At 39.5% G+C, this 26,987-nt stretch overlaps 1 protein-coding gene across 1 annotated transcript in view; it reads left to right on the top strand.

Annotated features, from left to right (window-relative positions):
* The window catches only part of MMS22L (MMS22-like, DNA repair protein), a 91,501-nt gene extending 65,408 nt beyond the window's left edge, over window positions 1-26,093 (top strand). The window contains 12 exon segments of the mRNA XM_010185800.1: window positions 674-731; window positions 734-869; window positions 3,343-3,493; window positions 6,916-7,058; window positions 7,790-7,932; window positions 8,090-8,249; window positions 11,448-11,617; window positions 19,039-19,250; window positions 21,428-21,594; window positions 22,993-23,089; window positions 24,317-24,484; window positions 25,999-26,093. Of these exon segments, the coding sequence (XP_010184102.1) occupies window positions 674-731; window positions 734-869; window positions 3,343-3,493; window positions 6,916-7,058; window positions 7,790-7,932; window positions 8,090-8,249; window positions 11,448-11,617; window positions 19,039-19,250; window positions 21,428-21,594; window positions 22,993-23,089; window positions 24,317-24,484; window positions 25,999-26,080 (1,687 nt within the window). The 3' untranslated portion in view covers window positions 26,081-26,093.
* Window positions 26,094-26,987: the final 894 nt, after the last annotated feature.

The following is a 26,987-nucleotide window of genomic DNA, read 5'->3' as shown; positions in this document are numbered from 1 at the left end:
GATCAAGTCGCAGGAATGGTACTAGAAGAATCAAAGAAAATTGAGTGCGTTATTGAATTCATGCCACATTGTCTCAGGAAGAGATGGGAGTTGTGTGTAGTGGTAACTTTTGTCCTTACTGTACTAACAAAGCTGTGGGCACTGCTGTCAAACCTCATTGTCTGCACCGCATCAGCATAAAATGAATCTTTTATCTTATCAAAACTCCTACCTAGTGAGCTTTTACAGATTAGAAATAGGTGTCAGAAGGAAGCTTTATGATTGATCAGGATCATTTGCCATTATTTGCTGTACACAACCCTATCCTAAAAACCCTACTGAAAAAAATTTTTAAAAGCATCTGGCTTTGGATTGTAAGCAGACTCGCTTGTCATGCTGATAAAATGCAGATACTCATTTTAAAGCTGCCTATTTCTCATTTTGATCTGACATATTAAAAAGCATATAATTAATGGTTGACATTAGTAATTAACATTAACTTTATGGTGCTTAATATGCCATCATTCATCCATCAAATAACCGGTATGCTTAATGTCTTTGCATAAAGGTTTTAATTGCACAAAATGATCCTTCAGTTCTCAGCCTCTACGCTGTTAAGTAGTTGTAAACGTGTTTTTGAAAGATGTGGCTTTTTCGTTTATTAAACATAAACACTGTGTTTGTTTCTCCCTAGGAGTGTGCACAAACGTGTAAGCCAGGGACTTCAACAAGGGAGCGCGGCCCCATCCCAGCCGCGCACCTTCCATTAGCGGCTAAAGAGCACCACCTCGCTGTCGCCAGCGCTCTCTGGAGAAATTTCTTCCCTTATGTGAAGAGCCAGAGAATGTCCCAGATGCCACCTTCCCCACAGCTTGCTGATACAGCTGCAGGTTGGCATTGACCCTCCCTGCCACTTACTGGATTTGGTGCTATTTTCCAAGTCACAAACTGTCAAGGATTTTGTATTTTGGGATATTTCTGCCTCTATGTTGTAACTTAAATATGCGTAAATGCAAAAAGTAGATTCTGTGCTAAATATTTTGATAAGAGGAAGTATTGTAGTGTTAAATTACTTGGTAGAATACAAACAGATTGAGAACTCCGAAGGGATTTGAAGCTGTACAAGCCTGACTTGTTTTTCCCTACTAGTCACAGATTATAATCAACGTTGCAAATGTTTCACAATATAAAGGGGAATAACTTCTTTCACTATTTTTAGAATTTACATCTTTTTGTAGAAGTTTTTTATAGTTTTGTGTGGAACTATTCATTATGGTTGCAGATCAAAATATTTTTTTTAAAAAATAATATTTTACATTTGAAGACAATTTTGAAAATGTTGATTACATGGCTGTTGTTTTTTGCTGAACCATTATGGTAAAGGTCATAAAACTGTTTCATAATTCATTTCAATTATTTATCTTGCCTTATACTGAAAGGTTTTAATCTTGAAGTACAGCATTCCTTATGTATGTGAACTCCACATGCGGCGGGTCGGCATGGCAGTGAATAGAAAGAAATCCCAGTTTGATCCTTAACATCAGTGGCTAGCATTGTGTTCTGTAGTGACAATGAAAACTTGTATCCATTTAACTAAAATTTAGAGAAGTGAAATATAAAACATTTTCTCCCATCGTGATATGAATTAGGTAAAGTTATAACCTCAGAAGTGCTGAGTTAGTAATAGGAAAGTTGAAAGAGCTTTCATTTTCGCAGCTTGCAGTAGTTAGTGGGTAGCACTAACGAAGGAGGCAGTGTGCAACGGTGGTGGTCTCGCACTGCTGGCACATGTGTGGGAAACAGCAATACAAATCAAAGGAAAGGGTTGTTAATGTCAAAACTTTCATTCATTTCCCACAGTGTCATCTCTTTTTATTTTATATTAACACAGTGAAGTAGCAAGAAGAACAAGCTATTATAAGCTTTGCTCAGAAGCAGGGGAGTGCAGTTGTGACCTGCTTTATAGCGATCCGTTGGGCAGTGCTACAGAGGCAGGCAAGCCCTTCCCATGCTGTATGAGCTTCCCTGCCTTGAAGACTGCAGCCCCGAGGAGAGAGCAGCTGTCTCAGCTCTCCTGCTCCCCCTGCCACAAATAGCCTGGGACTTTCCTCATCCTTTCTGTCTCCCATTTCTCCCCCACCCATGTTGTGGCTGATGCTGCAGAAATAGTGTGATCATCTGGAGAAGGCTGGCACAAATTGCTTCCTCACCTACAGCAGAGTGGGGAGTCTGTATGACTTCCCTTTTTATTCTGAGACACGTGAGGAAATGTGAAGTCCTTCATGGCTTAAGGTAGTCTGTCCCTACACCATTAATTAAAAGAGCTTCATTGTTGTTTCTGAAAACTGGCCTTTTCTGTCTAATTCAAAGTCAGCTTCTCAATGCGTGCAGCTTTAGAAATCATTATTTTAATAAATTAGTATTACATTTATATTTAACTTGGAATTGGAGAATTTGGGAACTACTGAGTCCCTCTATTTCATTGCCCTCTAAAGTCAGTTTTCCTGACTCATTTGATGCCTCTTATTTCCTATAACCTAATACCTGCTCGGCATTTCCCATTACATTTTCTTCCCGAGTGTAAATGCATTTGTCATTTGCAGCATAAAGCATGTGCTGTATTTTTATGCTGGTAGTGTTAGATACAGATTCCGCAGTAGACCTGCCAGAAACAGCGCATGGTTATGCTTCATTAACAGAAACTCTGCACAAAGTACCGTCACAGTTTCTAGGTCTGCAGGTGTTGTATGAAGATCCTTTTTCAAGAATGAGCTTGTCCGTAGTGCTTTGTTTACACAGTAACTTCTGACACATGAAAGTCTACTCTTAAGTATAGAAAGGTACGAGCATTTACTGAGTGAATTCTTTCCAGATACAGTTCTTCACTGCGAGGTGTGTAAAAACACCTAAGCAAATAAAGAAAACAGCCCTGTAAAGCACATTAATACTTACATGTACAGGGGAAGAAGTGGTGGATGGAGTCTAGAAAGGGAGACCAAGAAGACAAAAAAGCAAGTTTTTAAGTAATGGTTTTTATTGCATAGCTGGTAAAGCTGTGCTTTCAGATACATAATCTGTGGTTTCTTGAATATATTTAAAATTGTGTGTGTTTGGATCCATTTTTCTTCCTTTCCTCACTGTGATTCAGTGTGTCATGTTGACTTTCAAACTCCTTGGGACAGAGACAACATTTTAACATGTGTACAAATGCTACTAGAATAGTTGCCCAGTTTTAATTGACGTTTGTGATACTCCCAGACTGTACATTACTAACCATATTTAATTTTCAGTGCTTTTTAGTGGAACAGGGATGTACTGAGAAACCATTAACATGGTGCCATGTTTTTCTCTCTTTAAAATCAGGTTTTACTCTCTTGGCTTTGGATATACCCAGCAAAGCCCTGTCAGAACTCCAGCCACAGCCTGTTTTATCAATGATGCAGCTGTTTGGATGGGATGACATGGTGTGGCCTCAGCTGGTGTCAAGATATCTAAGTCACCTAATTCAAAACAGGTAAAGGTTTGTGACTGCTTGTTCTTCCAATACCTTCTTACTCCTTCATTAGGCTGGTGGAAAACGTTGCTTCAAGCAGTAATGTTTCATTAAGGTAGTCCAGCTTCCTTGCATCTGCTAAAGTTCTAGGTTTCTTGAAATCATCTGGGACATTTCACAGGGGATAGTGGGTGTTATTTGGGTTGGGTTGTTTGTTTTTATGTGTGAATAGCTTGGTACTAAAAATTTGTTAGAAGATAGGTAAGTATTTTGAAGAAGTTACTCATCTTTTTATATAGCAAACCACTATTTTTTACCCCGATGGAAACAGTGTTCAGCAAATGGGGACCTAGACAATATCTTCAGAGAAGGGCTTCCATGAAGAGAAATACTGCATTGAAGTGAGATGCCTGAACCCATAACCTATTTTTAATTTGCATAGTTATAGTTATCCACCCCCTTCTGTTGTTGTTACACTTGGGCAAAGTTGTGACAGCTTGGCAAGGCAGTAGTGTCCTGCCCTGGCTGCAGTTGGAGTTAAATAATGTAACTTGGTAGATTTTTAAATTTCTAGTTAAAAAGTACTGGACTTACTTTTCCCCTACCAGTTACACCTAACACGGAAACTTAAGTCTTCGTATAAAAAGTTAAAATAAACATTATCACAGAAACTCGAAAACACTACATAGTAAATATTCAATGTTTAAATATCTTGACTTCTTCAAAGCAAAGAACTTCCAAAGGAAGCTGAGGAGGATGAGTTGGGCAGTATTGAAAGTAAAAGTGAAATGATGGTAAGGAAACCCATACATTAAAACTTCCCTTTTGACAAGCTTGGAACGCTTCCTGAGTGCATATTAATGTAGTAGTAAATGTAGTGTAGTAATGTGCATAGTCTTAACTTGTCCAAAGCTTCACCTCGAGCAGGGTCAGCTAGAACAGACTGCCTAGGACTCTGTCCAATCAGAATTTTATATATATGTTGTGGTGTGGGGTTTTTTTATATATACTTGTATTATATATATGTTGTGGTGTGTTTTTCTCCCCACCCCACTCCCGCTTGCCCTGCTTCTGAATCAGGGTTTGGAAGCAGGGGAGGTGAGAGATGAGAGAGAAAGAAGGAGTGTTTCTACGTTGGACTGTATTTGAAAGTGAAAAATGTTGCACATTTTTAGGGTACATATTGTACTAAGGAGCATAGCTGTAAATCAGGATATGGTAAAGACTATTTCAGTGTGATCAGCAAAGATGAGGCTATGGCCTTCCTGCAGGGAGCTGTTAAAAGAGGTTGAATTTAGTTCCTTGTGTGTCAGTTTGGAAATCAGGAGAGGAGCGCTCAGTCCCCTGATTTGCTGTCTTTCTCTTGTATCATCTTTATAGAACAATGAGTACCTATGATAAGACTTGTTTTGGTAGAATTATACAGCAGTAACGTACTCTAAGCACTGTCATTTTATTATATGCTAATAAGATGGCAATTTTTTGTAGTATGACTTATGTACTTATTTACCTTAGGCAGTTGTAGAGCAAAAGTTATCACAGTATCTAAGTGCTGGGATCTTAAGACTTCATGGTTACCGCCTTGTGAAAATTTTCACATCAAACGTTCTCAGTTAAAAAGTAAAAAGATTGTTTTGTTGCTGGTGCTGTTATATACCCTGCAAGCTCTGCCTGGTCTCTTTAAGATTGAAGCTTATTCTGCATATCAGCTATTTCAGTATTGATAATAAAGGTTCTGATGGACAAACTGTGCCCTTAGGAAAACATGCACACAAGTTTTGGTATTTCTTTTGCAGTAGTGCCTAAAAGTTCCTCTCCAGATCTGTGTTGTGTAGTGCACGATAGTATTATATGAACTTGGAGCATGTGTATAAGCTCACTGGTTTAAAAGGGCCACTTGCCATGCTTCTAGGAGGTAGTTACTGTTCTTTCCTTTCTTAAGGATTAGAAGAATGTTCCTCTCCAGTTTTAGGAAGATGCTTAAGTGGCCTACCTGCCGGCAAGCAAGAGAAACAAGAGTGAGACTGCAGTGGAAAATGTTCTTGTGAGCCTTTCAGGCTATGTATAGGGATATACATCAGGATTACATAAGGCTGGAATTTTTGCTTGTTCATGCATTACTACAAAGAGCATTAAGTCCATAGGCTTAATTTTGTTTTTCTCTTTTGGTACTGTAATTTAATTATGTTTTTTTATTATTTTATTTGCTTGCATTTGGTCTCCTTATTTATTTTGTCAAGGGTACTTCAGCAGGGATGTTCAGACAAAGTGTACAATTGTCATTGATTTTAACAAAATGAAATAGAAAAACCCCCACTTTATTAATGTTGTTCAGTGAGAAGCAGAATCCAGTTTGGTTTCCATCTGGACCTGTGTTGACTTTCTGTTGCAAGCATGAGTTAAAATTCAGTAGAAAATAAGTAGATTTATATGTACATATATCAAGAAAAGAGTACAAGCATTTTTCATTAAAGTCAAAGCACCTAGGACTGACCAGGGAGAAAATCTCTCAAATAAAAAGGTGTAACTATTTTCAAGAAATTTTACTGTCCTGAAGCACACACGGAGCTCATCCGATAGGAATTGCAAACGGGGTGCAGAACAGACCCTCTGTCCCTTAGCAAGGAGTTGCTGCAGAATTAATGGTGCAGGGCCGATGTGCTTGGGAAAAACTGACTGCAGCAGCTACTCGTGGTGGGGAGGCAAGTACAAGTTTGGGAACACTGAACAGCAGCATAGAGGGACTGTGCATGGAGTGCTGATGGTGTGAGTGACTGAAAGTGTATACAGCAAGTTTGCTCTGCATGTATATGCCTGTGTGTGTACACATACAGAAATGTGTCTGTAAGTGTACACAAGTATAGCAGTTTCCTTTCTCATCTCAAAGCTGCCTTCTTCTGTTTCACTTCTTGATCTGTTTCTAACATGACAGCTCTTGATTTGCTAAAGCAGACCTCTTCTTTATGTAGTTGGAACTTAGCATGGGGCACCTGGGCTAGGTTTATATGAAAGGCTGGAGTAGCTTAAGCAGTGTCAGTATGAAGTTTCAGGTTGATTCAGATAAACTATTCCCAGAGTTGTACTCTGACAATTTAGATAGTACTGTCAAATTTTCTGTTGTTACAATACAACATTTCCTATTGTGTGAATTTTTCTTCCTCTGGTTTGTTTCATGTAAAGAAAACATATGTATGTGCGTATACATGCTTTTATAGTACCATGTGTGGCATTACCAAATTTGTCATGTTCTCTGTATTTAGGCATCAGGATATTGTGAGCAGAGTCTGTATAGTACACAAAGGGAATGCCAGTTGGTCGTTTCTGTTACTTTAATTGTTTCCCTGCACTGTTTCTATGTCTACAGCCGAATGAAACACTCTGCCACCTTTCTGCATACTTTTATTAGACCTCTTTACCTTTTTCTTCCTCTTCTACCTCTGCAGTGCACTGTGTGAAGCTTTTTCTAGCATGGGATATACATCCTACGAAGCTTTGACAGTACGATCTTGGTTTCGATGTGTTTTGCAAATGTTCATAGATCAACCGAGTGGTACGCTGGCCAAGACAGATGCTGAGCGAACAGTTGGTAAGTGTTCACATTTCCCTAATGTTTGCAGTAACGATTCTATATTGCAAAACTGGCAAACATTTTCAGCTAATTACAAAATGTATTTTTGTTTGTATTCCTTTACTTTTACCTAATTACAAAATGTGTTTCTCTACGCTGCTTGTGCTATTTATTGATAGTTTGCCTGCTCTGCATATGACAAATTTATCACAAACAAAGATAAAAGAGCTTGTTTCCTTGGAAGCAAAGAACAAAAACTTGCTCCCAAGGAGACGAGCTATTTTTCCCCCATGGAGAAACTGCTCTGAAAAAGAGTGAAAATCTGAAGTAAATAGTCAGAAATCATGCTGTGAATGCCCTAAAAGAAAAAAATCCAGTTGCAAGTAATTAATGCCTTTTCTATATTGGTTATTTTGCTTTCTTAGACCTATAATACTTCATCATGTCTGTAAAATACTGCCATTCTAATTATTTGTAGAACACATCTTCTAGTGACTATTTTTTCATACATTTTGTAGATTTTTGACAAAAACCGTCAGTAAAATGAAAGACATGATTATCCATACCTAATATTCTTCATTCTCCTATATCTGTATTATTAGAACATAACTAGTTTAGACACATTCTTTATCTGAGGAGACACAGTTGGTTGCAGAATCCTTGTACTTTAGACATCTTAAAATTGTTTTATGATTTTAGGACTAAAGCATAACTGTTTATTTATTGCTGTGCTCTCTTGTAACAAACAGGGAAAGCCTATATGGAGCAGCTGACTGAAATGACAAGACTGGTTTTTAAACTATCAGAAGTAGAAAACATTCTTTCAAAGGCTCATGTTGAAGAGTCAGCTTTCAAGCAAGACCCTAAAAATGCTCTTGTCCAATTCATTAAGGTACTGTACATCTTTTTTAGCTTCATAGGCAGATTTTAGGGAAAAGAAATTATGGATCAGATGTTGCTTTGTTGTATGAAAAGAAATTACTCACACAAACCTTGTAAGAGACTTAGTGAGTTTATTTATATTTGTTTCAATGTTTCTGTTTTCTCAGGCTGTTGGTAGAACTTACAGTGGCCTTCAGATGCTCCCTGAGAAATCTGCCATGGTAGCAAAGAGTCTGGAGTATTTAGGTGATGTACTGAAGTATGTAAAACCTTACCTGAAGGTAAAAGGTCCTCCAGAAGGTCTGCAGCTTACATATTGGATCATAGGTAATTATTTTGTGACCTCTTCTTTTAGGAAATATTTGTAAGGAATCAGTAACATTTGATTTTTAATACTTTTTCCCCTCTCTACTGTCCGTCTTAATGGTTTAAAAAAGCAGACTCATCTAGATGTTACAGCTAAGTATTTAATTTTCTTCCACTGATTTGCTCTGGTTTTTATCCTGATGCTTAACCTTCTTGTGTTTTGGTGGGGTTTTTTTTTAAATTATCTCGTCAAGTCAAGCATATTAGTAAAAAGCTCTTCAATATGAGGGTGGTAGATCACTGGAGCAGGTTCCCCAGAGAGGTGGTGGAGGGCCCCATCCCTGGAGATATTCAAGGTCAGGCTCGATGGGGCCCTGAGCAACCTGATCTGCTAACACTGTCCCTGCAGTGGCGTTGGACTAGAGGATCTTTAAAGGACCCTTCCAACTCAATCCATTCTATGACTCTATGAAAGTCTGTATCACAGAATCACTGAACGTTAGGGATTGGAAGGGACCTCAAAAGATCATCCAGTCCAATCCCCCTGCCGGAGCAGGAGCACCTAGATGAGGTTGCACAGGAAAGCATCCAGGCAGGTTTTTAATGTCTCCAGAGAAGGAGACTCCACAACCTCTCTGGGCAGCCTGTTCCAGTGCTCTGTTACCCTCACTGAGAGGAAGTTTCTTCTCAAATTTAAGTGGAACCTCCTGTGTTCCAGTTTGTGTCCGTTACCCCTTGTCCTATCATTGTTTGTCACCGAGAAGAGCCTGGCTCCATCCTCGTGACACTCACCCTTTAAATATTTATAAACATGAATGAGGTCTCCCCTCAGTCTCCTCTTCTGCAAACTAAAGAGACCCAGCTCCCTCAGCCGCTCCTCATAAGGGAGATGCTCCACTCCCTTGGTCATCTTTGTAGCCCTACGCTGGACTCTCTCCAGCAGTTCCCTGTCCTCCTTCTTGAACTGAGGGGCCCAGAACTGGACACAATATTCCAGATGCGGTCTCACCAGGGCAGAGTAGAGGGGGAGGAGAACCTCTCTCGACCTACTCACCACCCCCCTCCTGATACACCCCAGGATGCCATTGGCCTTCTTGGCCACAAGGGCACAGTGCTGGCTCATGGTCATCCTGCTGTCCACCAGGACCCCCAGGTCCCTTTCCCCTACACTGCTCTCTAATAGGTTATTCCTCAATTTATACTGGAACTTTATTTTCTAAAACAATATGTTTTCATGTCTTTTGCCACTGAAAACCAGCTGTTTTACCTAAACAAAACCAGAAACAGTGAGAAGCTGCTGAAGCAGCATTATGACATGATACCTCATATGTACTGGAGTTATGGTAGTGGACGGGTCAGCTTACAAATGTAAGTGACCTCCTTTTAGAACTGCCCCTCCTGCATACATACTGTGCTGCATTAAAGCTCAGATTCTAGTATTTGTTCATTAAAGTGTGGAACCACTGGCAGGATGGAAAAATAATAAAACAATGAATGTGCCAGTCTGACCCACTTACTTTTAGAAATAGGGAAAACCTTAAAGACAGAAGTAATGGTTTGAATGTACATGCAGTGTACATCATGGTTATAAGGATACAGTGGCAATCATGACCAAGATGCAGAAGGCACATCAAATGTAATGGAATTTGAGTTTTGTGAAATACTTTACTTTCCTATTGCAAGATCTGCATATTTTGATATACAAGACATATGTCAAATGTTTTTAGATATCCAAATGTTGGGTTGGAGCCTTGGAAAATCATTTTAGATTGGCATTTTCTTTTGTATTCTTTGCAGTGGGAAACAATCTTCAGTCATGTTGTGTGCAAGAAATTCTTTTTAGTTAAGAAAACACAAAAAGGTTTAAAAGAAAAAAATATTGAAGTGTATTTCAATCACTTCTTCACATTCTGTGGGCTTGTTAAATTACAAGGACAAAGCAAGAAACGTAACAAATCTGAACACCTCCCATCTGTGGTCAGATTGTGTCTTCTACTGCCCCATACATCACAGGAGTGATAATAGAAGAAGTACTTTTAGCTGAAATGAGCGTGTTTCTTTCAGAGCAGGAAGCTTAGACAACATTATTAGAAGTATTGTTAAGTGGTCGTTCTCCTTCTCCATGATTGATCATTGTGTTTTCTTTCACTCCACAAGATTAATGTTGTTTTGCGTTGTTTTTAGCGATGGCAATGGATGACTTTTATAGATGAATAATATCTTGTAACAGCCTACTTTTGATCTTTCATTATTTTCAAAGTCTTAAACATACTTTCTTGGGATATTCCTGTATTTTCAACACAGCAAACTTTTTATTGCTTCTAATTAAATCTAAACTTAAGAATGTCTGTGGGAACTACTACATAGGGATCTTGTTTTATTTAATCTGTATTTTGAGTATTAACACTAGTATAGTTATTTTCTCAAAAAAAAAAATTGCACCTCACCTGCAATAAAGATGTGTCTCAAAGTCAGGGTATTTACACATCAACGCCTTTTTACCGTTCTTTTTGCAACTCAAAAGCAATGTCTTAAAACTGGCTCAAAGCTGCACAAGTGATACGTTAATGTGTTGAAAACAAGAAGGATGTTCTCTGAGGCTCTCAGTTTGTGGACCGAGAGCCCACAAAGATCTGGAGAGACCCTGCTGCCTTAATGGAGCTGGCTGCCCCTCATTCTTTTTAATGTGACGAATTAGATACATGAAATACAATTTGAAATATATTTAGTGTTTTCCTAACATTGAATCACTGTGTGAGTAGTTGCTGATGTGGCCACAGTGGTGGTAGATAAATGTGAAGGGAAGGCAGAGGCAGCGCCTCTCTGTGAAATATGAGGAATGCACACAGTAAGGTAAATGGTTTTAAGTGCATGTGTGTTGATTGCAGTTGTGGTTTTGTGTCAAGGTTAGTTAATTTTTCTGCAGGGACTGTTCTTCTTTTAGTGTTACTGTACTCTCCATAAAGCAGCTTGCCTAAAAACTTGTGATTATAATGTATTGAAAAGATTTGGTGCATTCATTTTGCTGAACTGAAAGTGAACTTTGAGTCTTTTCATTGGACTTTTTCTAAGGAAGTACCATGAAGTGAGTACCTGGGAGTGAGAAATGTCAGTCACTGTTGCTAATCTTGGATTATCTAATTTAAGAGAATTGCCTCTTTACACTATTTTTTTTTCCTGTCTGAATTTCTTTGGGATTTCTTGATTCTTCTTCAACAGGATGTCTGGTAAAGTTCTGGGCGCCCATTCTGGCTACTTCCAAAGCGCAGCAGCTCTTGTTGCGCATCGTGGACTGCTTGCTGCTGCCTCACTCCGTGCTCCAGCAGGACAAGGAGCTGCCAGTGGCTTTGCTGTCTGCTGTTCAGGAGAGCCTGCCTCTTTATCTGCAGGTAAATATCTCAGCTCTGCTATAAGCAAACGTGTCTCCAGAAAAAGATTTGTATTGCAGAGGATATTTTCTTTTTTCCCTAATCAAAACAAGCATTGACTGAATTTAAAGCAGCAGCAAGAGGAGTTTTTTCTTCTGGTGGAAGTGAAAGGAAAAACGCCACCCCGTTGACTTTCCTGTCATTGCATGCAACTGTGCCATGGTGCACTCTGGAGCTGCCAGTCTAACATATATAGAGCAGCTCTGAGCCAGCCTGCGATTTGCGCTGGTCTCTGATGCGAGAGGTTTCGGAATAGTGGATTAAATCATCATCATACATAGCAAGGCACTTGTTGAGATGACAGAACAGACAAATGTTTTAAATCATCGTTGACTTGGCTAACTAGAGATAATTAAAGATTAGCTACTCTGGTTTTTTTGCTTTAGGAACAAAGGGCAATCCTCAGCGTATCATGGCACTGGTTTATGTTAATAGTTTGAGAATATGTTTTGCTGAATTAAGTTCCTGCTGCTGACACATTACTAAAGCCTTCTTGCCCGTTATTCCTCCTATTCTTCTCTCAGCTTACCTGTCGCTCTTGAAACTCTGTAAGGCTTGTTGATGCTGTAGAAAGAGACTGATTCCTGCAGGTGCGGAAGAGAAAAGAACATATTTTTAACATAAGTTGACGTGTTTTTCCTTGTAAATCCTCCACTCTTTTTTTGCTTACTATTCTCCCTACCCTCTTCTCAATCACTTTGATTGCCGTCTTAACTGATTACTTTATGGGACTGTGGTGACACTGTAAACATCCCTCGGATTTATTCCTTCTTTCGAAAGTTGCACTGTGGTCGATGACATGTCATATGGACGGGTATATCATTATATGGTGACGCGCAGAATACGACTTGCTTTGCTGCTCTGTAGGTATTTTCAGCAGCCATACACATGTAGGACCATCCGGACACTGATATTACCAAGAGTGTGACTGTCTGCTTTCTAATTTGGTATTTTAGTCAGAGTGCACTGCTTCTCTGTGGTCTGCACATACGGATGTACTTTTAAGATGAAGCCACTCTGGTTGGTTTTGAAGTCCAAGTGCTGTGGACCCGTGTTTCCCATTTTCTTTGTCATTCTCTGACTTCCTAACCTCACTGCCGTACTCTTCAGCAGTCTGCTGTGTGGTCCATGTGCTTTGTGGCTAACCTAGATGATCTTATTCACCAAACAGTTTATTTTAGACAAATGCTGCTTCTAGAAAACCAGTCATTCTTTACTTTGACAAATGCTTTTGGGGAGACAAGTCTCTTGTAGAAGACTTATTACTTTTCCTATTCCAATATGGAACTTCTACAATTTATTGTTTGCATTGACAAAGTCTCAGCATTTTTAAGTGTTTCAAATGGTTTCATTCAGTCCAAAAAAACTTCCTTCTTTCCCATTATTTGGGAAAGTGGAAAAAAATCTGATTTGGGATCATCTCAAAATGAAAATAATTCAATATCAGTTAAATAAAATGTATTTTCTAAAGACTGCTTCTGAGCTCCTTTGAGACTGAATGGATTCTAGGCACTCTCTGACTTCTCAGGTTATCGTTTCACAGTTGGTTTAAGCCAAGTTGGCTTAAGGCTAAATTCATTCCCTTTCACCCCCCATGTGCATTCCCATTTAATTTGCTTTAATGATTCTGTGAAGCTGGGATGACTCCAATTTGTGAGCTGATTCAACTAGTAACTAGCCCCACAAAACAAACAAACTCCAAACACCCAAGTGAGCGTGTGAGACAAGTGATAGTGCACGTGGGAGAGAAAGCATGTGAATGTGGTGGAGCAAAGACGGAGAACAGCATCCTCTGGAAATAACCCCACCGTGAGTAACGCAAGCTGCTGGTGAAATGTGTGATCAGGCTCTCCCTGGGTGGCTGCCCTGTGTCTGGTGACCGTTCTGAGGTGGAGCAGTGGTATTTTAGTGCAGGAGCCTTAATTCACCCTAATGTTAGACAAGCATTGTCCCATAGGTCTCTCTCTGTTGATACCTCAGTTTACAACTTAATCCTCTGGCAGTTACATGAAAATAATGAAGTGTGAATTTGGAGACCATGCAAAATATCTTCTTATATATGCAAATTCTTTATTCATAGTCAAAGCATGAAAGCCCTTGAGTAGCATTTATACTCAGAGGTCTTTTCAGTTCTTTTTTGGTTTTCTTTCCAGTCTTCTGAAAAGTTCCAGGCTCCAGCTCAATCTTTTCTTCTTTTCTTATCCTGAATTCTCCTTCTTCAGCTCTTTCAGTGTGGGCTGCTCCTCCTTTGTCCAGAAAACCTCCTTAGATCTCCGAAAACATCTTAGTTTGAAAACTTCCCTCTTTCCAGAGTTTTTAACACCTTATCTTAATGTAGTTTATTTTTTGTGGGTTTTGAAAGGATTTGATCAGTCGTAGCAGCAGGTAATTCATTTCACACATTCATGGATGCAGCAACCTGATGAAATCCTATGGAATTCCTGAACTGTGTGGAAAAAGGTTCCCCAAATGGTCACATTCCCTGTGTAACAGCAGTGCAGCTGGCCACTCAGCTTGGGCAGTGGGCGTAAGAACATGAACAACGTTGTTGTCACTGAGCTGTGCTCAGGGAAGGCATCGCCTTTGTTCATCTCTCTGTAACGGCACAGGCCAATCGTTTTCATCTCTTAGGACAACATACGAAGTTCCTTCTCTCCCTGCAGGATAGTTGGAGTGGTTTATTAATACCTTCAAAGTTCATCAAAACCGATGACTGTATCCCACCCTCTTCACCCTCCTGCCCTCAACCTCCGGGTTTATTTTTAATAGATCAAAATTACAGCTTTGTTTAATTTTACACAAGCAGAGGTAATTGCCAGACATGCCAATTAAGACTAGACATTGCATTGCTCTCTCCTTAGTTTGGACTGCCTGTATTTAGTTGTTATGTTTGTGTTTAGTGTGTATATAAATTTGGGCTATACAGCTCTGCCTTTTGGCAGCTGTTGGGCAACTGGTCTGTTCTCCACTATAGTTTGAGCTTATCTAGAAGTGTCCTTCAGACACACTCACTGGTGCTGCCTTGTCAAAATAGCTTAGCTCTGGCAACTTTTAAACTGGTATTTTTGTTGTTGCCCAAAGGGTTGATGACCAAGGAAAGATTTTGCTGGGTTAAGGTATGAAAATTGTTCTCAGAGTTGTCTGAATGATGGGCTTCAGAAACTAAAGCATGAAGAACATGAACAGCCATTTTGTAATTTTATGGGACTGTTCTTAATTATGAGATAGTGAGGCATGTACAATGTAACATTGGGTATTTTGCCTTTGTAAAAGGAAGTTGAGTTGATTTGTGTGGTAGCAGATTGCTGAAGACTGCCACAGCAAATCTGAGAGCAGTTGAGATTTCTCTTGGATAGATTTATTGGAGAATGATTTTGAGGAAATTTGGTACACAGATACCAGGAACATGGGAAAGAACTGAAGCAGTGTGCAGAACTTGGAGAAGATATAGTAGTTTAAATGTATCTTGCAGAACGCAGTGGAGGTGCATGGAATACACATAATGTGCATAACAATAGGAAAGGTAAGGCATCCTGCTTGATTTACCAGCATTAGTCCTGTCCAAATACAGAAGATGGCTGATTTCTATCTAAGTACAGGAGATTGGAAAGAGCTTAATTCTAAGTAGTGCTCAGCACATACATTTTCCAGTAATTTTAATGGGCCTGTGCAGGCTCAGCATTTGTCAGAGATCAGACCTTAAAAGCCCTCCTGTGAGCCACATCTGTGGTCCGATATTTGAGCAAGCTTATTAATACGTTTTGTGAATTATAGTATGTGTTTAATAGGAATTGTACAACATTAATTGGTGAACAGCAGATTTATTCCAACAGCAGGACTGATATTATAAGTCATCATTAGGTTGCTTGGCATTTCTGCAGTGAATAGTTCCAGTAATCCATGCTAATCGGTTCTTCGCTCTCCACAGGTGATTTACAGATCTATGGATAATCAGAAGAAAGAGGCAGCTCTGGCCACAAAAGGTTCCTGCAGTGAACACGCACAGGAATCAGTTGCCTTTCTGCTGAAATGAGGAGCAGATGTTGTCATGCCCTTCTGCTCCCCTTAAAATATCTTTGGGTCTTTTGGTTTTTCTAACCTTGGAAGATGGCTAAAGAACATAGTTAAGAATAAGAGAGCGGCTCTATCAGCCCTTTAAAGTCCATCTGCTTTGTAGAGATTGTCTAGGGGTCTGATGTGACTGATTTCAGATCTCTGGTCCAGAATTGCAGTCCAGTAGCATGTGTTTCTTTTCTCTCTCATATGAACAGTAGCTTCCTTCATCTCTGTTAATTACTGGTGGGATTTAAAAGCAGAAAGTTTCCTGTGATTTCCTTGTAATCGCATCCTTGGCCAGCGCTGCCTGGGTTGTTTTGCTGTTGTACTCGTGGATCTGCAGCTCCTGTGCAGTGACGGCGATTTATCCCTTGTGCCGCTTGTGATACGGCCTTGTCAGACCTTGTGCAGCTCTGTCGCTCTCTGCACTATGAGGAGTCAAAAATAAAGAGCACAGTGTTGAGCTGAAGTCAATGGGACTTCATGTCCAAGAGACGTCCAAGTTCTTTTCTGGAAACTCCTAGGGAAGTCAGGGTCAAAGGTGTGGTGATCCTTCCTTGAAAAGTTTCAATGCTGTAGATGTGCCCTTCATCTGTGAGAGCTGATTCATGGGTTTTTCTACTGTCTAGAGAGAAGGATTTTTCTTGTCTGGGGGTGTTTTTTGGGCTCCCAACAAAATGAAAGGTGATTTTTCTCACTGTTGTCTCACTGGAAGAAAATATTTGTGTCTTGGAAGCTGTTGGTGCTAATATTGTAACTTTAATTAGGAAAAATGATGAGGATCCTCCTTACTGAAAAGATAACTTGGTTTTACTGCATGGTTATAAAAATTACACCTTTTTTGAGAGGTAATATGTCTGCTTGACCCACCAAAAGAAACCTAGAGCCCTTTCTAAAGAAAACATTATGTTACAGAAAAATATGGCATTTTTGGTGTTTTTAAATGCTTCTTAAGTTAACAGCTCTCTTTGCAGGGTTTCGAGAGCTCCGTCTATCCTCATCAGATAGCTGAAAAAAAATATCACCAGTTAACTCGTGTCCTTTTTTAGCTCTCTAGCCAAGAAGAGTATCTTTAAGTAATGCTCTTGACAGGGTGTTGGTTTTTTTAATTGAATCCTTTCCTTCTTTTTCAGATTACATCTCTCCCCATCCCACACCCCAAAAAATCAGAATTAGTTTACTTCAATTCAAAAAATGAAAATGCTTTTCCTAAGGATCAGGCTCGGTTTGTCGATCCATTTTCAAATGAAACTGTTGGAAGATCTGCAAATGAGTCAGTGTTCCTTCAGATATCTAAATTCTGATTTTTTTGATTTTTATTACACCTATTAATTACCTTTAGGACCATTTCTTAAAAACAATAACTTCTTATTTAGTAATAACTGATTTCTTCCTCCTTGATGCTGTGTAGCATTTGTTGATCCTCAGTTTGAAGAACTGTCTTATTTTAGTAACGATCGTTGTTCTTCACAGGTTGTGGTGTTCTTTGTGTCCCTTTTATCAGATAGGTTAATACACTTTCTCACAGATTTTTTTGTAGTGTTAAAACAGTCTGGAGTCTTGAGAGTGCCAGCTCCAATTGTGGGATTATGGAATATTTTCTGTCTTTTTGTAAGAGCTGTACTACAGAAAGTACAGACAACCTGCAACATCTTACTGAAAACACCGAACACTCAAGCTTACATACTAAATAATCTGTCATTTTTAACAGTCTGAGCCTGCCCCTTGCCAAGCAGTGTTTTTAAGAATTCTGATATAGCAGCAGCTGCTTTTTCCTACAAAATTTTGCTGTATGTACACAAAAGCAGAAGAGAACCTAAACTGTTTAGCAAAGCCCCGGTTCAGGAAGCGTGGCTTTTATCATTGGGACTTACCAGAATTAGCAAGGAGCTCTAGAAGTATGTGAAGTTAATCTCCAACCAAACACCTCTGTGTTCAAGAGGGCCACCTACAGCAAGTGTTCAGGCAGGTCCTGAAGCACCTCACTTCTTGAAATCTCATGTTTCCTGTGTTTGTTTACCAATAAGTGGGAACTCCCCATTTCAAGAAAGTGCCAAAAGACCCCCAGCTATGTCTCAGCCTGCTTTTTATTGTGAAAGAATTGTTCTGTCATGTTCACACAGACAGGTAGAGGTGAAAATCTTTTTGGGGTGGGAATCCTATGTGAAAAGCAACAGAAATACTCCTTGGAGTAGCTGGGGAACAAAAGCAGCTTGTCTTGAACTATTCATTTGTATATTAGGGACATCAGCTTACCTCAGCAATCATCAGGGTTCAGGCAGATACACCTCCTACCAAGACTGGAGTCTGGATTGCAGTGCTGGTTAAGTTTGAAGTGCTGTTGAAGTTGCTGTCAGGGACCTCTGTGTTTGAACTTCTTTTATGCCATTATTCTTGTTGGACAAAACCATGGTGCAAACTGTGAATGCTCAAGAGGCTTCTGTTTGTGCCGCTGACTGTGACCCTTGTGATGGGAGATCACTTTTTTTCCTCAATGATTTGGTTTTTATTTCAGTAATCAAAGGAAGGGGAAAGAAACTCTTACCTTTCTCTCACAGCAGCTTGTACCAGTAAGAAGAATATTCACTTTTTTAGAGATGAACTGTGTATTTGTTGTATAACTATGGGTGGTGATCAGATAGACACTTTCTGGGCAAGTACTTTTATTATAGATTTTTCTCTGGATCAATATAGCTTATATTGGATAAATCACAGCAGTTTTAGTCTTATCTTAAACACATTTTAAAAAACCTTCTAAATCCCTTATAAATGGTGCCTAATTTACCCCAATGTGTTCATACTGTGAGCAAAATTTTTCTTGTCAGACCACAATTCTAATGGCTCGTTTTTCTGCTGTGTCATTGGTACAAAAATTGCACATGGTGCTTTACAAGCAGATGAGGTGTTCTCTCTCTCCCCCTTTGCAAATTTTACTTGACTAATATAGTTTGTTTGACCACATACAGAGTTGAAAAATAAATGAGGAGCAATTGTGGCTGAGAAAACTTCTCAGGTCTGAAATGTCACAGTTTTATTTCAACTTTGAAGGAGATCTTGCATGTCCCAAAGCTTATCTTTCAATACATTTATTAGTCTACTAAAAGATATTTCTGTCCTGTGCAAGCCTTGCCCTGGCTCTGTCTTCATTTGTAGACCATCGTATCTGCAGCAAATTACTGATGCTTATTTGTCATGCAGTAGTTACTCTGTGTGCAGCAGTTTACACAGTGTGTAGTGAGTATTTAGCCTAAGTTTCTTAAAGATTTATTCAAAAGTATTGTTAAAAATTTATTCAGTTTCTCACTTTTTAAAATTTTCTTTTTCAGGGCCTGTCCTTTATATGTTGTCAGTCCCAAACGCAGGGTGCCTATTTAAATCAACTGCTTGGGAGCATTATTCAACACTATTTTGGACGATTTCTCCCTTCTTCTCCGACGGTGCTTGGATCCGGACAGCATCCTATGCTGACTGCTTTGTGCAGTTCTATTACAGCCCCTCAGATGCTGCGTCTACGGAAAACCACACTGCATGTCATAAAGTAAGGACCAGTGAAGTAAAAAGCCATCAGTTATATTCAGATTTCACAATTAGCTAAGGAGAAAGGGAATGCCACTGTTTTTTTCTCCATTAACTGACAATTTGGCTGTAAATGGCTGGGCAGGAAGCAAAGGAAGGACAATGTGTACAGAGCAGGAGAGTAAAACTGGCAAGATCTGGAGACCAGTGAGAGTCTTTGAGGATGGAAGTCCTAGACTGTAAGAAGAAATATCATAGGGGGCCACATGAAAAGCAAGTATTTTTCTAGAAAAATTGCACTCAAAATACATCATCATATGTTTGTGTCTCAGGCTGTCTTTAGGGTCACAGAGTCGTAGTGCTTACAGTTGCCACAGTTCCCTGTGCATAGGAGGCCCTGTTGCTCTGTAAGTGTCAGGGTACACAGAGGTGTGCCAGCTACCCAGGGGAAGTGGAAATTTCGGGGTGTGGGAAGAGGAAGGCAGTACCTGTTAGCTGTGCCATCGTTATGTGCACAATGTCAGCAGCAGCTATAAATGTTGAATCTCTGCTGCTGAAAGGCCAGAGCTTTGTTTTATGTGCTGCAGAACAGAGAACAATCTGGTCTTTTGTCTGTGTTGCAAGAGGAATTAAAGCCCCTCAAATACAAGGTGATTGCTGGTATCAAAGGTAATTATTTCTCTTTATTAAAGAGTGTATATGCATGTTGATTAAAAGCATTTTAGTGTTGATCTTAGGTAAATGTGATAGGCAATCCAGTAAGAAAAGCCTGTATTATCACGTACTATGGGAGGGAATTAAGATTTTACAATCTTAATTGTGACATGTTTTTAACTTACAAGTACTCAAACTTTGTCACCTTAATAAAGTTATTTTTGAATGTGTACATGCATGTGTGAATTTTACGATTGATAGTGGAAAGTTCTGAAAATGTAATGGCACTGGATGGTTTGTAAGACATGAACCAACCCTTAGTGATCTGGGAAGAATGTCTTAAAACTGAGCAGCCAAGTGCAGTTTGCAAACGGTTGGGTGGTCAGGAGGCAGTGGCTGGGTCTATCCATAAATACCTACAGAGTTCACTAGCCATTTTGGCGTATGAAAGCTAGAGAATATCTCGCTGCTGCACACAGGAAACTGAACCACATGAGTTGCTAATAGCAAAGTAAGACCACAAGATACAAGGAATATAGAAGTGTGACAGCTTTCATTTGCCAAGTTATACCAGTGCTCTGAAGCTGTGTAATGAAATACTGAGATCTCTGAAAGTCGGGTTTCATTTCAAAGCTGCAGAAGCACGCCTTAGTAAGCTTTTAACAAGGTCGGTGGTTTTGAACTGATGCATTGCTTAGTAAACACGCATGCCTTGTTTGGGTAGCTAATGGTGCCTAATAATAAATACCTAAAAAAGTTCTTTTGCAGCTTTTAAGAGTGCTCTTGCTAACTGATTAATAAATGCTTCCATTTAAACTTAATGTCTTCAGATTTCAGGAAAGTCATTGGTACCGTCAAATTAACAGTAGTTCAGATTTTTGTATGCTTTTGCAGGAAAACAACAAACCAAGCCTTTCACAGTGGAACATTCAGTGTGCTTGATGTTGGAATTTGCTCTTGTTGCATCCTGATGGGTCACCATTATCTTTGTGACAATCTTATACTGGATGTGATGGTGTTAATTGTGACAGAGCAGAAGCAGGCACTGGCTGTCTCATAACAACACAGTGTTGACAGAAATAAAATAACGGTGCCAGTGTAACAGCAGAGCTGTTAGAACAAGTTGGGTTGTGAGATTTCAAAAGCACATAAAGCTAAATAAAGTAATTGAACAACAGCTGTATTTTGTATGTTGGTTTAGGGTCTTAGAATCTTGATTCCTCTATATTTTTTTCAGTTATTTTATGAAGCTGCCTTTATATTTTATAGTCACACTTGGCTTTTTAACTATAATTATGATAGCTGTTATTTCTCTTTTCCCTCTCAACAGAAGAGTCAGAAGGCATCACTGTCCTCTGATAAATAGGGAGTCTTTTCTAAGACTAAGACAGATAGAAGCCATTAGTTGAGCCTAGATGAAGATAGAAATCTATGTAATAGGCCTGCTGCTGAAATATCATGAAGTTATTTTAAGGTATATGGTGCTTGCATGGAAGAGAAAAAAAAAAATTATAGATCTTGTTCTGGTTTGCTTTGTCTTCCCAGTGAAAACTACTTGCAGTTCAAAGGTAGTGCTCCACCTCCCCGCTTGGCCTCGACTCTTGCTTTCATTCTCGAAGTGCTTCAGAGAACCCCGAGCGTTGAAGCGTGTGACATTGACCTGGTTCTCCCATCCGTGCTGAAATGCCTGGTGTTGGTTAATGAGCTACAAGGTGAGTCCTTTGCTTCAGTACATCTCTGCATGCCTGTAAGATTTTTGTTCTGCTGAGCACCTTCCATCCCAATATTCAGGACTCCTGGGTGAGGTGAATGAGATACTTTGGCCAGATGAACTGGGCAAGCTTTTTTTCATTACCTGGTCTGGGACATCTGGCTCCAACAGGCAGAGAAGTGCTGCCACATTTCGCTCTCTGATGAACTAATGATCAACTTCTCAGGAATCTGAAGAGCATTTCCTTTCTCCCCATTCTTCTCATCTCATTCTTCCAGATTTGGTAACTGTGAAAGTTTTCTTGCACATAAAGGTTTGAGACCAAATAAGACTGCCGTATGCGCTCCCCATAGAGGCATTATAAATGGATTAAAAGATGATACTGAACTGATGCTGCTTCAGTTGCTCTCTGAAGGCATCTTTGGGTCTTCTTTCTTCTTTTAGCATGTTTTGTTTGGTAGTGAGAACTTCTTTATTTTTAGCTTCTTAAAAAATGAAGCACTCTGTTCACCTCACAGTTGTATAACAAATGTGCATGTGTGCATAAGCTCAAAATTTCCACTTCTTGCTGCCAGTAAAGGCATTAAGCAAAATGGGGATTCACCTCTGACTTCTCCTGGGAATTTTGTCTAGTAAAGTACTTTTTGATTCTGGTCTATAGAAGTTTCAAGGACAAGATATGCTTAGGAAATCAGCTGAATCATCACACACCTTTCTTCCCCCTTTTGCCATCATAGCTGTATCTGCCCATCAGTACCTGCCTTGCAGTGTGCAGTGGAGCAGAATGAGCTGCCTGCCTGGACAGGGCTCCACCGCTGCCCTGTAGAAACGTCCCTGCAGCCCTGCAGCCTCCTCTGTAAAGGAGGAGCTGTATCTGCAACGTGAATGTTTGTTTGGGAACAATTAAGTGGAAGAAAATAGTGAGATTTTGTAAGGGGGAGTTTCCTGTTTAAAAAAAAGAAGTGGGGTGGAATTCAGAACGGTGCCCACCTTTGAAAGTAAGGAGCAGATCTGTAGAGCTTTGGGCAGGATATAATGCCGTGGCTGCCTTTCCTTAATTCAAATAGGAATGATTAAAGAATACAAATTGAACTTAAATTTAAATAAAATCTCTGTTTCCACTGAGTGTCTCTTTGCTTTGACTTAAAGAGACCGTAGTGTACATATAAAATCTGTATGTTTAAAGGATAATGGTGGTGAAAATAAGACTTTTGCATAAATCTGTGATTCATTCTGTTCTTTATAGCCAATCTAACTGCTCTCACAGTCGTTTCCTTTGCATCAAAGTAAGATAAAAACGTTTTTTATTCTCATTTAAAAATTGTAGTCTTCATGAAAGACATTCTCCAGATGGTCAGTTCAAGAGCCCTGTGTGAACCTTGTGATTTTTCTTTTACAGTTAAAAAAATATCTACAGACATTGTACAGTACATGCTAGAAGGCTGCCAAGCAGGGTCAGGAGGAGAACGTGCCACCCAGCTGACTTCTGTATTTAGGTAACCAGAAAATATGCCAACTGGCAGTGAAGCTACTGCAAGCCAATTGACAGCGAACACGGGGGTTTTTAAAATAACTAATTATCCTTAACATACTGCACTGCCACTTGTTTATGGTATTTAGATAATGGTGCTCTTGGCATTGGTTTTAAACATAGCTTGGCCAAAAAGCCAGCGCAAAAAAGTAGGAGAGAAATACACCTGCTTTATGATGGCTTAGGTACTGTTTTGAGAGGTGTGTGTGACAGAGGTATGTTGCTGCTGTAATGGGAAGAACTCACGAACGCGGGTGGTCAGTGCTGGGTGTTGTGAAAGATGTGCATGCCTAATTTGAAGTGCATATAATGGAGAGCAAATACTCATAGACCAAGCTTAGCTTTTTTGTTCTAAAATTGATTTTGTGACAATTAAATAATAGATTATTGTAAAGTAAATTATACTTATTCCATACCTCTGCAAAATGAATCCTGTCTCTCCCATGGATGCAGTAGAAGAGCTGCATCGCCTGAGACTTGGGAGACATTTTGCAGACTTAAGCACTGGTGCTGTACTGGGTCACGTCTGGATGGAAGCTCCAGAGAGACTCACGGAAATTAAAATGGATGTTTGTGGGCATGCCAGTCTCCCTGTACGTGATACATCACTTTCATGGGATGCTTCATCCTTAGGGTGTTACTTCTGAGTCAAACGTAATCTATGATCTTTAAAGACCTCAGGAAGACAAATGGGAGCACTTCCATCCAGTGATCTGCTCTGCTTCAGATTCAGTGGAGCTTTATAAGAAATGCTAACATTATTTCTGCAGACCTGACTAGATTGCTTGTTTTGCTGGTCTTTTTTGTTGTGGTTGGTTTGTTTTGTTTTGTTTTGTTTTGTTCTGCTCTGTTGTTTGTTTGGGTTTGTGTTTTTTCAATCTAAATACATGTTTTAGTTTTGCGTTCAGACAGACACATTACCAAGTAAAGTGATCTGGAACAAGTCAGCCCTGGTGAAACAGCAGCAGAATCTGACAATGTGCTCAAAAATAAACGTGTGGGAATTTTAGCATTAGCCTTCAAAAGTGTGGCTTCGTTTAGAAAAAGTATTCCATGTAGAGTATTTCAGTATAACAATATGAAAATGGCCATGCAGCCAGATTGCTTGTTCTGATCAGAGTCTTCAGTTGTTCTTGGCACGTTCTCCGCATCTGGCTTTGACCTTGCATTCAGTGCCTCTGTGTCCCCTCAGGCAGTTCATCCAGGACTATACGGCCGTGTATGATCACCGGGTTTTCAGCATCCTGGAAACAGTGGCAGTCTTGGATCAGACGTTAGTTACCGGCCTGATTCCCACCATCACACAGGCTCTGAAGGATTCAGAGCACAAACAAGGGCTTGGAAGAAATGCTGCACAGAGGTTTGATTTTTACTTAATACTGTTTTTCGACAACGAGCAGTAGAGATTTATTCTCTTGAAAGCAAGCAGTTTTAGCAGCACAGATACTAAAAAAATGTGTGATTTTGAAGCATGTTCAGACAGAAATCTCCCTTTGCTCAGGCATTTCATGGTTTTAAGCCATCTATATTTGCTAAATATTTTCAGAGATATTTTGATAGTAGGGCTAAAGACCCCAGTAGACTTTACGCGAAACCGGGCTGCCTCTGCTCGCTAACGCTGCGTATTAGAAAACAGAATTAAAAAGAATTTTTTTTTGAAAAGAATGTTCCTGTCAGTCCCTGGTTTAGAGGACTCTATGGGTCATATCTAAACTTATGGTATAATCGGGTACGATCTGAGATGCTGGACAGCCAATTGAAATTTCAATTTTTTTTATACTGTTAATAAGGTAAAATTCATCCCTTTTCCTACCAACTATGAAAAAAAGACCAAAAACCACCAGCTTGGTTGAGCTTCCTGAAGTACATGCTTCAGAGTTACTGAAGAGCTCAATTCCTTTCAGCCTTATCACTTTAAGTATATATTTTCTAATCTGTTGTTGAAGTTTTGTGTTAATGATTTCTATTTATAATGTGCTCCGTTACCCAGCAGTCTAAGGTGACCCATGAACATTTTACTGTAAGAATACTGATAACTGATTTTCTCTCTTCAGTCCTGGCTACTAAATAACATTATATGAAGATATTCTGTACAGTTGTTGTAGACATTAAGGTGCAAACCCATCTATATAATGGACACAAAGTTCAGAAGTTGCAGTAGATGCTTATAGTGATGATGTCCAGTGTTGTTATTGCAAGCAACTAGCGTGAAACTGCAGTTTTGTTTGCTCAAGTTAATATTTCACGAAAAAGACATGATTAGAATAGACCTAAATGTCAGAGGCAGTACTTTAACAACAATGAACTTACAGTGAAAAGTCTGGTCAACACAGACACACTCTTCTGGAAAACCCACTTGAGCGCCAGTCCCTCCTGAACTCCAGGAGCATTTTAAAGCAGCCGTTGCCCCTTGCTGAGGATCACGGTGTAACTGTGTCGGTGCCGGTCTGCACCCTGGGGCCAGCAGCTCATAGCACCGTGCTGTGGCGTGAGTCACAGAGATTTCTTGTGCAGAAATCAGATAGCACACGTGGTGAAGTCTGAATGCCAATCTCATCTAAGCCTTGGAAACCCCATATGTTTTAAAATAATAATAATAAACTGTATTTCCCAGCATTTTACTGAACAAGTAGACTTCTAAGCATCTTCACTACACTTGTTAGCCACAATCAGCGCAGTCCTTATTATTCTTCCAACCTGGCCATGTTAAAAATGCACAGCAAACAAAGTAGTTGAATAGATGGGGTGAGGGGAAGGAAAGTTACTGTGTTTTAGTATCTCAGTAAGTAAACAACGTGTTTGGGAATTATGTGCTTTTACTCCTAAGGATGCTTGAGATTAAATAACGTTACATTCTTTTGTTTTTTTCAACAGAGAAGCCTATAAAAGACTCTTATCTTACCTCACAGAGGCTGGACAAAATGAGATACAAAAACTGGAAAATGAGACAGGTTAGCAGTGTGCTGGTGATTAATCGTTTCCTCTTGAACGTTCTGACACTGTCGATACCTAAAACTGCTCTCTGCAACACACTCGCCAAGTTCTTTTTCTTTAGAATGGCAATATATTTATCAATTTTGTGGGGTTTTCCCTCCAGGTTATGTATTTTTAATACTTTTTATGATATTTGAATATGGTCATGCATCTGAAGAGTAACTCCCAATATACTGATCAATGACGATCGAAAGATACAGCACATTTATTACATGTTAAAAAGTCCGTACGAGCAGAGCCTGTATGACAACCTGCGAGGGAAGAGTTCAAAGGAAAAGTCATTTCACAACTCCATTCACATTGACACCTGACTCTCTTCACACTGTACTTTTGAAACTCTTGATCGGTACGGTCTTAAGCAAATCTAAACCATGTAATTTCTAATTTATTATTTTAGTAGAATGAGAAAAAGCTGTGATCTCTAGTACTGAACTTGCCGAATGCAGTGCATTCACCTGGAGTTGTGCCAGCATGGTAGAGCTGTCGCTTGTTAAGAGAGGGACTGTGTATACGTGGCACAAAATGTATACAGCTGTCTGCACCTTCCACTTGTATTAAAACATTAAAGTCTTTCAGATTCCAGCGTAAAATCTCTTCTGTTGGCTTTGGAGATAATGTAAGAAAAGGTAGAGTCAGATTTCCTGTCCTTTTCAATACTGCGTTCTTAAAATTAACCCATGATTTCCAGTGATCCCACGATCTTTTTATTAGTCGTGACACTGTTTATTATCCATTTAACTTGGACTAGGTGCAAATGTGAGAACAAAGAAGAGAAGACAGACTTCTAAAGAATATACTCATTTGGGGAATTCATTGCATTTGGTCGTAAGCTCGTGATTAGGATTGATGAGAATCGAGAGGCCTCCCAT

The sequence above is a fragment of the Mesitornis unicolor genome, unplaced genomic scaffold, assembly GCF_000695765.1.
Source record: "Mesitornis unicolor isolate BGI_N332 unplaced genomic scaffold, ASM69576v1 scaffold2396, whole genome shotgun sequence".
Lineage (NCBI taxonomy): Eukaryota > Metazoa > Chordata > Aves > Mesitornithiformes > Mesitornithidae > Mesitornis > Mesitornis unicolor.
Note: the sequence above shows the minus strand (reverse complement) of the source record. Positions and strands in the feature narration are given on the sequence as shown.